This window comes from Poecilia latipinna, unplaced genomic scaffold, assembly GCF_001443285.1.
Source record: "Poecilia latipinna isolate Pla-1442-1.1 unplaced genomic scaffold, P_latipinna-1.0 Scaffold399, whole genome shotgun sequence".
NCBI lineage: Eukaryota > Metazoa > Chordata > Actinopteri > Cyprinodontiformes > Poeciliidae > Poecilia > Poecilia latipinna.
Genome location: NW_015113015.1, coordinates 153375 through 165999, shown reverse-complemented (window position 1 = coordinate 165999; position 12625 = coordinate 153375). Strand labels below are relative to the sequence as shown.

Here is a 12625-nt window from a genome sequence, read left to right as displayed (position 1 = left end):
TTTTTTTTTTTTTTTCAACTCGTGTTGGTTCAAACCAGTTGGTTTTTAAAGTTTAAAATTTTTTTTTTTTTTTTTTTTTTTTTTTTATAAATAGGCATTAATTTTGTGGCTTTATTTTTTTATCAGCAGCTTATGCATTAACCCTTTCGTGACAGAAATGAGTTCTTTGGTGAACTTCAGACTTACGCGTGGTGTTCTTTTTGTTTCTAAACAAGAAGCAATACACCCGGGTCCTTATCTATGCTGGAATGTTGCCACGAAGGCATTGCGATAACATAAGTTTGCTGTTACTAGGATTTGCCAAAGCTGTTGACTATAAAGACTTGATTACAAAGACAATTAGTGATTTCGGTAAAAAAAAACAAAGTGATAGCCAACGATAAAAGTAGGACAGTGGGTGGTGCGACAGAAACTGTTACAAAAATTGTGGTCAGCCTGGTTGCCCCACTGTGACTTATTGTGTATAATTATGTGATTTCTCGTTTTTTTTTTTCTCAGTATGGAAACTTGATGAGTCATACAGAAAAGCCAAATTTGTGGCTAGAGAGGTGGAAGGCTTTCTCTTGTAGGTTGTCTGAATGTGCCCTCTGATTATCACATCTTGTCTGCATTTCTAACGTCAAGTCCACCAGTGATGCATTCAAGTTGTCATCACGTCATTTAACTCTGTGTCACATTGACCTACTTATCTGCTTTTATGAAATTAAATGCTGAGTCACCACTTCTGTCTCCTTGTTGCTACTCAAGACTGCCATTCGACACTGAATGTAGCTAAATACTGTTCAATTAATGTCACTCGTATGCCTTTTAGCGAAACGTAAGAAAAATATTTATTGCTCAAAATTTTGATGATGGCAATTGGCCAAAATCTTCCTTTTACCGACGTACAATGTCCTCGCCAAACTTTCAGCTTTAGCGTCTCAGGCACCCAAAGATGTAAATTGTAGGGAATGTTCATTGAGATCAAAACATGCTAATAAAATAACTAAAGCCAATAGAATTTTACAGTGAAGATTGCGGCTTTGCTACACCCCCCCACCAGCTTTTATGAGCGTTCTGCTTGTTTGGGTTTCCGCTTTTTCATAAAAAGTTGTAAACAGATAAATTGTATAAAGGCTAATCTAAGTCTACTAAAGTCAATGTGCTTCTATAGCAAAAATACTTGTATCACAAGCAGCTTATTGTTTTTTTTTTTGTTTTTTGTTTTTTTAAAGACCTGAATTGCCAACATTTTAAGTGGCTCTTGCTCTGCTTCTTCTTTTTTTATAATAGTTCCATACCATAGACATGGTGGAAGGTTCCTGCACAGTGTTTGACAGCAGATGTGCTATAGAGCAGCTGATGTTGCAACAACCAAAGATGGTCGGTTGATGATGGCGATGTGCGACTGATGCTGTGACGCGTTCTGACTACCGATGCATCAAAAGTATCTCGATCGGGAACATGAGATCAGTTTGTTGATTAGGTGTTTGCAAATCAGCAGCAAGGCTTCCCCTCCCACGCACCTGAAAGTGTTTATTGATTGCCACCAGTAAGCAATCACAACTAGAAAGCTTTGCCAAGTCAAACAATACATAATGTTATTCTGAAATGGAGTGTCTGATAAGGTCTGGATAGAACCATCCTTATTGACCATGTGCTTTTTCTTCACAAGTTAAACATACTTCGTCACCTTTTGTACACGTACGCAGAGTTGAATGACACATTTGATCCAGATGAACTCGTTGACTTATGGCTGATCATTTAGAGATTATTTTACAGGCTTGTTTTATTGCCAGAGTTCAGATGTTAAAATGGCATCATATGTGGTTTTTATTTGTCTGGTGAGGTTGAATATTTTTCTAAAAACCATTGCTCTGTTCACTTTGGGTATTCAGTATTTCCCAATATTCTTCTAGCGAAGGAAACTCTGAAAACAAGGGCATTGCTGTTCAAATCTGTGTGTGGACACTGGACTTCTGTTTTTAAAAGAAGCCTATGTTTAGGACTGTGGTCTGCAGCCTTTACAATGCTAAGAGCCATTTTTGCCCTCTGTCCACATACATAAAACTCATTTTGCAGTGCAAAACCATTGTAAAAAGACAGTTTATCATGTTAGACAAATGTCTGAACTAAGACATTTGTAGTCCTTTTTAGATAACATCACTTTTTGTTTTAAAATAAAGTGAAACAAACTCTTTGCAAAAACATGCATGCAACTTTTTTCCCTATATTATATAGGGAAAAGACATGAATGAGACCCTAAAGCAGGGGTCCCCAAACTACAGTCCGCGGGCCGGATCCGGCCTGCCTCCTCATTTGGTCCGGCCCCCTGAACAATACCAGAGAGCGTTCATGGGGGGCTCTTGAGCAGATATGAAACTTAGTTTCCATCAATGGAATATATACTAGTCAGTACCAGTCACCGTTTTGCTCACGGTTTTTTTCCATTTGCATTCTGGGTAAAAATCTATCTACAAACGCGAATATGTCGTCGGCAGTAATCCAATCCCCCCCGTCCACAGTTTCACTCTTCCCCGTCAACAAAACTTTTCTAAGGGTTCTTTCTCGCCAAACTAAGTCCGGCCCCCGACCAGAAAAGGGAACAGTCATGTGGCCCTTGCAGGAAAAAGTTTGGGGACCCCTGCCCTAAAGACATGAAAATGGATCTAAAAATATTATTAGTACTGTTCATGACACTCGGTTGTGGAAATGATGTTCAAGTTCATTTAAAATGGCTCAAACCTGAATATTAGCTCTATTAAAAACGCAAAAATTGCATAGTTTGCTCTTTTCTTAGCCCCTGATTTTTCAGGTTAGGTGGAAGATTCCTCCATCAATTTGGGTCCAAAGTCTGTTGATGAAGAAATAACATGATGCCTCAGTGCTTAGACTTTTGGACAACTCAGTCCGAAAATATGAGGAAATTTCCTGTGCTGTTTACCTTCGCTGTCAAAGCTTTCAGGATTTAGTGAGAGTGAGTGCAGTCCATGATCAGAGACTCCGTGTGGTTAAGAAATTTCTAAAAATGTTAAAACTTTCTTGTTTTTTTTTTACCTCAGGCTCAGTTTATGATTTTTATCTGATATATTTGATTCATTGTCTTTTTGTTGAACTGCAGTGAAGTGTTCAGTGAAACTGAAGTGGGAAGTGGATCAGTTAAAGTGATGGGGCGAGTGGGATTGATCATAAAAGTGCTTGAAAGGATAACACTTGTCAGAGTAACATCTTTAATCTCAGTAAGCAACATTTTACTGGACTAATATGATGAAAGCTATTTGCTTCGCCTGTCAGTAGCTTTAATTTTATTTGGCTGGTATGGGTTAGTGTGGCGTTTGGCAATTTTTTAGCTGAATTTCTTTTATTAAAACATATCTTTTTCTCATCTGCAGAAAAAAAAGCATTTTTTTCTGCTTTTGTGGCTGTAATCCATCTTCTCCTTGTTGTTTTTAATTGATGTGCAGATGTTACCTTGTTGTTCTCATTCCCATGCTTGCTAAACACTCATGTAATTTGACCCAGAAAATCTTGGAAATGGTTTATTTCTATTAGGCTAACTTGTGTCCTCTGACAATTACAAAGGGGGGAAATTCCACATAGGTTCTATCTTTTTTTTTTTTTTTTTTTTTTTTTTTTTTTCCCAAAAATGGGAAATTTTTTCAAAAAAATTTCCCAACAGTGCCCTTGTGAAAACATGTCGACCATGTAACAGATATGTTTGATTGAATTGTTTTCCACCCGTAGAAAACAAACTGGAAAACCGTCATGATTGAAGTGGAAGCGTTGAGAAGCTCCAGCAGCCATCTTGCTCTGAGGATCCTTCCTCGTTTCATCAGCAGGTCTGCTGGCTGCTCGTGGATTTCTGAGTGGGTGTGGAGTGTGGAGCAGGGAGAAAAGAGCTGAATGTCTTGCTGACTCACTGATGAGGTAGAAGTAGGTGGTGGATGGAAATCGAGGCTGACTGGTTTGAGACCATGGAGACTGAGTGACCCAGTTTCCACTCCAGCACCAGTTCCTTTTAGTATTCAATCATGACTTGGTGGGTTTCCCCTCCTTTCTGGATCACTGCTTTGTCCCTATAGTGGGGCGCTCTGGTCATGCATTTAACTATTATTAACAGCCTGTGTTTTTTTTTTTTAATGCCTTTTTGTGAACTTGTTTTTTTCTTCTTCTCTGTGTTAAACATTTTCCTGGTAAATAGTATAAATATTGATTAGTGGCACTTTTTTCCCCAATACACTTTTGTCCCCTGTTTTTTACGTGCTAAGAGGCAGAGATTTTTTTTTGTAACATTTTAAATTGGTTCTCAAAAATAGTTCTTTAGACTTGAGAGGCCATTTTTTCAACTTTAACTCTCTTTTTGTTATTGACCATATTTAAATGAATATTTTAAACTTACCTCTGACCTGTTATTAATCAGATATAATAAGCTCCAAAATACTGGGTGTTAGGTTGTGCTGCATTTAATTTGTTCAAAAAGTCTTAGAAGTCCTAAATTTGATTCTAAACTTGGATATTACTTCAAAATTGAGTGTGCTGTAGTCGCAAGTTGGAAAACAAGTGGGATTTACAAGTCAGTGATGAGGCTGCCTGTTTTTACCAATACAAGGTTTAAACTATTGAGTCCTCTTCTGTTTTGTTTTGTTTTTTCTTACTCATGCAATTTTTACAGCATCATATATTTGCAGCAGTCATAATGAATTCAAACTCATGGTGGAATGGAGACATTCAACTTTCCAAGTTGAGATTCATTTTAGGGGTTGTTCCATTAGATTTTATTTATTTATTTATTTATTTACAACTTGGAAATCTAATCACCTATGCAACACAGTTGAGCAAAAAATCTGAAACATTTGTAGCTTCCCGTAAAAACTATTTCTTTCCATTCCTTTACTTCAACCCATGAAAACCCTTCTCTCTCTCTCTCTCCTCAGCATGTTTGCTGAATTGTCCAAACAGGCAGTTTACATCTTGAATATAAAAGACATGAAACTAATTTGTTCCAGCTCACCACCCACACCCCTGCCAATACATACACAGCACTCAGATCAGTCATTTTTAGCATAAAAAGGAGTAATTGATCCTGTATTGCTTATAATATTGCTTGTGGCATTGTAGGGTGAGATGATGAAACAATAGGAACAATTTAAAAAAAAAAAAAAAAACTTTCTCTTTGAGCCCCATCTGCTTGACATAATGGAGATGGTTCAGATGTTTTTATTATTAATAAAATATGTTTGTATATACTTATTTGATAAATAAAGGGCAAATAATTATATGAATTAAGGAAATGGGTTATGTTTTATATCTGCACTCCCCTAAAACCTAACAAATTTTTGCCCTCACTGGCATTCCGTATGTAACTGCCTAGAAACCAGTTAGCAGAAATGGCACCACTGTCCTGGACTTGAAATTAGTAAAAGCACTGGCATGCTTGCTTTTGCTTTAAGATAAAAAAATAAAAATAAAAAAAAAGTGCAGGCTTTATCAGATGGTGTTCTCCAAAACACAATGACTGAATGCGAACTACAAATATTAACTTGGATGTCTCTTTAGCGTGAGCCACCTTTCTTTTTGAATGAGTGTTTACGCCTTACAGACAAGTTTCCAAGAGCATCTGGTTTTGTCGTCACGGACGTTTTAGCAGGATTCTCAAATAATTGCACAAAACCACTGTAACTGCACAGATGACATATTTTTAATGTGTTTTTATTATGTATTCTTACAAGAGATTACTTTTTGACTCGGTCTTTTTTCCCCCCTTCTCTTTTAAGAGGCAGACAGGCCAGACCAGCTGTATAAGGATCAGATCATATTAAGGCAAACCACATCAAAGCGGATGAAACTAGGTCAGACTGAATCAAACCAGACTTGGAGCAGATCAGAACGGAGTGGACCAGACTGATCCAGACGACACCAGGCGCGTCCAGGAAGCCTGTTCAAGTTTCCTTTCCAGGTATCTGAAGCAGCTCTGTTTTCCACTTGTCACACAGGTTCCCTCCAAAAATATAACCGATGTGGACTAGGTGTTTTCTGAAGGGTAGAGGAAGGAAACATGGTGATTCTGCCTGAAACGTTCCTCCTCAGATGGATCACAAATCATACAGATTTGTGATGATACATTACAGCATCATCCTTTAATGCCAATCAGTTCATACACAATCATGAACTGATTGTATACAACTTTGAGTTTTGAAGATTAGCAAAGTATTTTCAGTTCAAATATACATCTGTTTAGGTATGCTGACCATTTGCCAGCATTTTAATTCAGTGATGCAGAGGAAGAATAATAATAATAATAAAAAAAAAAAATTTTAAGAGTTGAGTCATTTCCTCAACAATTTAGAGTCTGTTACAGCTACCAATTTTCAAAGCTTCATATGAACAAACCTCTTATTATTATTATTATTATTATTTGGAACAATGTTCTGTGTAAAAACCGGATCAAAACGCAGACATTTGTTTATATTGCTAATCTGCAGGTTTAAAGAGAAGTGAAAACAGCAAGTTAGCATAAAAGGTCTTACTGACATCAAAGCACGGTGGTGGAATGGTGATGATCTGGGCTCAGTTTGCAGCCAGACCTACCTCAATTTCTTAAAATCTGAGTCCGCAATTAATAATGAGCTAATTTGACAGATTGCCCGCTTGTTTGGTTGTATATGACAGATTACCTCCTTTACTAATTACTGTATTAGTAATTGAAGAGCCCTGCTGCTTTTGGTTATTTTATGATTACTGGAATGTCTGACTGTCTAAACGGGTAAAAGTCTTTGTACTTTGACTATAAAAGCTCCACATCTCTCGTCTGAAGGTCTTGAAACGGATCCTTTTGTGTGTCTGCAGTTGAGGGCTCAAGAGTGGATGGAAGGAGATGATTTTAATACAGATGCTGTGATGAACATCTGTGGTGAGTGTGACCTCTTTACGCGCTGCGGCCTTTTAGCAGTGAAACTCTTAACTTTTCTTTACACGCGGTGTTTTATTCAACTCTAGAAGATTTTTCAGATATTTCCAGAGTTGACATGATTTCAACATCATTATTTTGAGCGCTCTGCAGTCAGAACAAACATGACTAGTCCTGCACACGCTGTGGTTTGTTAGTCAGCGTCGTGCCTACAGATGTGAACGCTCGCTCATAACAACCATCGCTCCTGTGAAACCTTTGCCGTTGGTCTGACTCACCTGTGCACAATTTACTTATTCCTTTTTGGAGTGCGAGTGATGAGGACCAAATCGTCAGAGCTCGATTCACTGAAACGCCACAGGATGTTTGCACTCTGTAAATTGCAGCAATTTAGAGATTGCACATTTGCCTAATTCAAATTTGCTTTGGCAACCAATTACCGTCTCTTTGCTCTTGCACACTGCGCTCACATATAACTGAGGTTTCATGCACAGATGTAGACAAGAAACTGCTGATATTTATGTAAATTACCGCCGTTGCAAAAAGTACCTAGACCTCAATTATCAGTGCCGTTTGTCAGAGGCTCTGAGCAAATCTGCAGAGTTTGAGTTCTGATAATAGAGTACTCACATCTAGAAAGGCGGAACTTAATAAATTAGACTTATTTCTGTAATTAATGTGAACAGTGGCCATGATTTTGTATTTTGTATATCCTTCGTTTATGGTGTAAAAGTAATTAAAACCCAGAATTCAGTTTCTCAGAAAATTAAAATAACTTCTTGGCCTGCTAATAGCCATGTACACATACAGTTTATGCACTCAGTACTTTGCTGGCCTTCTTTTTGCATAAATGTCATCCATACAGAGGCAATCAGCCTGCGGCTTGCTGACATGTTAATTGTGGTTTCACAATCCTCTCAAAGCTCTCCATTCCTGCTACATATGAACCTTCTTTCTACAAAATTGTATTTTTTCCTTTCACCAAACTTTAATATTTTTAAATGCAGCACTAACAACCATCTTTCTCAGCATGGACCACTTATGGCTGAGCCTTGCTATGGATAGTGTTGGTAACATTCAGTTCAACATCTGACAAGTCAGCGCTCAGAATTGTGTTGGCCATAAAGTGGCCAAAATATATATATTTTTTGTCCTTAATCTATTTTTCTAACGCTGTAATATTCAGAGTCAGTTTCTGATAAAAGGACTGATTTCCATCAGCTTTAAACCATTTTTTGACCATGTTAATAGAAATAAACACTTAAAACATTACTCTCTGTGTGTGCTGAATCCACTTATTGTCCACATTTAGAATTGGATTGGTGAAATGAATAATTTTTAATCACATTCTAATTTGGGCTGCAGCAGTAATTCGACATTTGTCATCTGATTACATTGCTCCAGGTTGCCTGTGCAAACCTCACAGCACATTATGATTTCAGAACAGATGGCGATTTACATGCAAGGGAGTCAGAAGCTGACTCCCTTGCATCTACTATTTGGTGCTAACAGCAGCTGCAGTTCTACCACAACATATTATCCCAAATCATTTTTTGAGTATTCCAAAGTTTTTGGTAACTCTCAACTCCTGCTGCTGAATAATTTCACGTGGATGCAAAGGCCCTCTCTTCTCTCTGACTCATTCGGTCTTCGCCGTGCAGATGACCTGATGGCAGACCAGCGGATGGACATCTCGTCTACAATGACTGACTTCATGTCCCCCAGCTCCACTGACCTCATCTCCAGCTCCATCAGCACGCCTGGCATGGACTACAACCGCAAGAGGAAAGGCAGCAGCACGGACTACCAGTAAGGACACAAAAGACCACAGAGTTTTCTCATTTGTTCATGTTCAAAGAGCAGCAGATAGTCAGACCGCAGCAATGAACTGAAGCATGTTTCCGTCTCTTCTGTTTGTGTTAGATCTTATTTAACACAGGAAACAAAACACTCACATCTTGTATTTCTTCTCATCTTAGAGATTGTAAACATTTTCATCGTTTCAATGATATTAATAAATGTTTGTTTCCTTTTTTTTTTTCAGAATTGATGGCTTCTCATTTGAGTAAGTTCAAACAATATTCTGTTAATTTATTTATAACAAGTCTGAAAATATCAATAAACCAAATGTTCTATTCCATGATGGTATTTAATTAGACTGAAATTCTGTTGCTGTTTTAATATTTTTCAGTGAAATATTTTTTTCCCCCTCCATTTTAGTGACATGGATCCAGATAAGGATAAACTGGGGAGGTAAGACTCTTTTTTTTTTTTTTTTCATGTAAAGTTCTGGCTTTTTAATTAGTCACCATTGATATTTTAAATTGTTAATTTTTTTTTAAATTAGTTTAAGTTGGATCTTATTATATATATATATATATATATATATATATATATATATATATATATATATATATATTAAGCCATTTTCTTACCCATTTTTCTTATCGTAGACATCTAAACATTTTTAGACGCCATACATCAAGGATTAAAGCTTGACACCTCTACCCCGGAGCACACAGAACTTTCCTTTAATGTTTTACAAGCTGCCAACGAATCCAAATCCTTTCGCAGGATACTCAGATTTCTTCTGTCAACTATGAAGTCTGTAGTAAACAAAGCTTTGTTTTGGATTTTAGATGTTTTTTCCAACAATACTGGTTGTTAAATACAGTATTGTGGGGCCCACAAATGACAATGACATTTGGTTTATTTTACTCCTTAAGTGTCAGTAATTGTCTTATACTGTTGGAAAATACACTTCAGCCCTTTAGGATGATTACATAAAAAAAAAAAATCAAGACCTCTTTCTAAGCAGGAAGAATTGGGTGGAGTGGAAACTGTCCCCATTGCTGCACCTTCTTTAAAGAGAAAAATTGAAGTGGGGCTCGACAGACTGTACATTTGAATAAAATTTTCCACTGACCTTGTTGCGTAATCATAAAATGAGGTTACAGAACCTGTTAGGTTTGCTCTGGGCCAAATTCTTCAATTATCACCTTTTTGTCTCTGCACCTGCAGAAACCATAATGTATTTTTTGCAGGATCACTTTTTTTTTTTTTCCCTCTTTAATGCTTCTTCTTGTCCTTGCAGTGACCACCAGGGCAGGATTAAGAATGCCAGGTACAAACGCTGCTCCTCTTCTTTCCTCTCTCTCTCATTACCATCTAATCTCTCCTTCACTGACTCGGTGCCACTGGCCTGATTGAAAACAGAGCTTCATAAGACGTAGTTATTAGGAAGGAAAGCCCTGTAAGGGCACATCTAATGGTTAATTAGAATCTGATACAGCATGCCGATAATGTGAAAGCAGAGCAGGCACGTTGGCCGGTTTCTCTCAACTTTCGTCTTTCTTACAATCAAGGATGAATTGCACACCGAACGATTTTTATTTTGACTGCTTGCTAACTCACAGTACAAGAAAGCAGCTTGGCTCTGTGGATAATTAGTTCACTTCGTTGATACCGGTGATGGATTCTGGATTTAGTTGTTTTGACAAGAAAGAGTAACTGTGGTTTTCTGTATTCCTCCCTCACAGAGAGGCTCACAGTCAGATTGAGAAACGTCGGAGAGACAAGATGAACAGCTTCATCGACGAGCTGGCCTCTCTCGTACCCACCTGTAACGCAATGTCCCGCAAACTGGATAAGCTGACGGTCCTGCGCATGGCGGTGCAGCACATGAAGACACTCAGAGGTTAGAATAAGTAGCAAGATGTGTTTTAGTGGCACATGAACATTCGCTGAGAGAGTAAAGTCTATTATAAATACAGGAGAAGTTAAAAAAAAAAAAAATAAACTAGATATCTGGAAGTGTACAGTTGATTCTCAAAGGTGCATCTAGAAAAGTTAACTGGGCTTCTTTTAAGCCTGAGCTTGAAATGAACCAAAATATTTTGTGTAATGGAAATACAGAAGTAGTTTCTTTTAACTGCAGAATATCATTATTTTCATTTCTATTACAACCATGAAACTACTTCTTTATAGTAGAGTAAAATGTTCTAGTTTGTTTTGATACAGTGGAATATGTCTAGTCATCTCATCTCTAGTTGCTACTCAGAGTAAGAATTTTATACGATTTCACCCTTTATTTGGTCTTAAGGAAGGGGGGAAAAATCATTTTTAATCAATCATTTCTTACCAGTTTTATTTTTTTAATATGATAAAATCAGTTTCAGGAAACTTGGCTGGAATGTCATTTTATAACACAGTTCCTGGACGTTTGCTCTTGTTGATGAGGACAGAACATTTGGTCATTTGTAATCTCCCATTTCCAAAGATCATCAAAGCATGTTCTTTCCAAAACTGATCAGCGGATGGAAAATTGGTGATGAAAGCCAGAAGTTTCAGCAGCTGCGCAAACATTTAGTTCACTTATGTTTGGCCGAGTTTTTATTAGACTTACTACAAATATGGAACTGTATTGGTTGTAAAAAAAAAAAAAAAAAGGTAATTGAGTTGCTGTTGATTAAAAAGAAATGGTTTTATCGTTTTACATGAAAAATGATTACATGGATATCCACTGATGCCCTGATTTCAGGTGCGGCAAACCCATACACAGAGGCAAACTACAAACCTTCCTTTCTGTCAGATGATGAACTGAAGCATTTGATACTAAGGGTGAGTGAGTAATGCTCCTGCGGTATTTTTTACAGTTTGAGTTTAGTTGCCAGTGTTATTAGTCAAAGCATTATGCAGCTGTCTCTATAATAGTGTTGTTTTGCATTTATAATGCAGGCTGCTGATGGTTTCCTGTTTGTGGTCGGCTGCGATCGTGGCAAAATCCTTTTTGTTTCCGAATCTGTGTACAAGATTCTGAACTACAGCCAGGTATGCCGACATGCGAAACCGAGAGACGTGAGGATGAAATGTCATGCGTGTATGATCAATTTTTGCATGAACACTTTGTTGTTCTTTGAGTGAGGGAAAATGAATTACCTTTTATATTTTCTAAGCCTAAATTATGGCAAAAAAAAAAAAAGGGTAAATCAAGTATTGAAGAACATTTGTTTCCTCACCTTTCTACACATAAAATTTTTAAAAAACATAAATAATGTGTTAAAAGCTCAGAAATATGCAGAACATTCCAAGTGATTATACACAGAGTTATAGAGCAAACGTAGAAATAATATTGAAAATGTTAGAGATGAAACAACTTTCAAGATCTGAGCCATGTTCATCTGAGATGATGAAGCTAATCATAACCGCTAGCCTCCCTCCAGAGTATTTCTAACAGTAGCAAACGGTATGCATCATCAATCAAAGCAATAATATGCTAGAAGTAGGTAAATTGTAAGACCTATTTGATGTCCTCAAGAAAACATCTTCATTTTCTTCTTTAAATGTTGATAGAGTAGCACAAGTCACACTTTGCTTTCTAAAAGGAAGATGCGATGTTTACAACTCGCTGCATGCAGTCGTCACAGTGAAACAACCGAATTACACAGAGCCTACAAATTTATCATGCAAATGTTCTTTCTTTTTGTTTTCATAAATCATCTGGTTCTGCTGTCGTCTCAAGAATGACCTGATAGGTCAGAGTCTGTTTGACTACCTTCACCCCAAGGACATCGCTAAAGTCAAAGAACAGCTGTCGTCCTCAGATACAGCGCCACGAGAGAGACTTATTGACGCTAAAAGTAAGCAAGGACGAGCACATATCATCTGTTTTGCAGAGCTTGAGATCCTCCCTCTGAATTTATGTCTTAATCTGCTTTGTGATCCCAACGAGGAAGGGGG

General features: G+C 37.4%; 1 protein-coding gene across 2 annotated transcripts in view; it reads left to right on the top strand.

Moving 5' to 3' along the window:
• The window catches only part of bmal1a (basic helix-loop-helix ARNT like 1a), a 33488-nt gene that overhangs the window by 5380 nt on the left and 15483 nt on the right, over positions 1-12625 (top strand). Inside the window, exons 2-11 of one of the 2 annotated variants that reach the window (XM_015037247.1) lie at positions 5760-5935; positions 6826-6889; positions 8548-8695; positions 8931-8951; positions 9107-9139; positions 9981-10010; positions 10426-10583; positions 11427-11506; positions 11624-11716; positions 12408-12525. In XM_015037247.1, the coding sequence (XP_014892733.1) occupies positions 6844-6889; positions 8548-8695; positions 8931-8951; positions 9107-9139; positions 9981-10010; positions 10426-10583; positions 11427-11506; positions 11624-11716; positions 12408-12525 (727 nt within the window). In that variant the 5' untranslated portion in view covers positions 5760-5935; positions 6826-6843. Of the gene's footprint in view, positions 1-5755; positions 5936-6825; positions 6890-8547; positions 8696-8930; positions 8952-9106; positions 9140-9980; positions 10011-10425; positions 10584-11426; positions 11507-11623; positions 11717-12407; positions 12526-12625 lie in introns of both variants that reach the window. The other variant, XM_015037245.1, reaches the window with a different exon arrangement.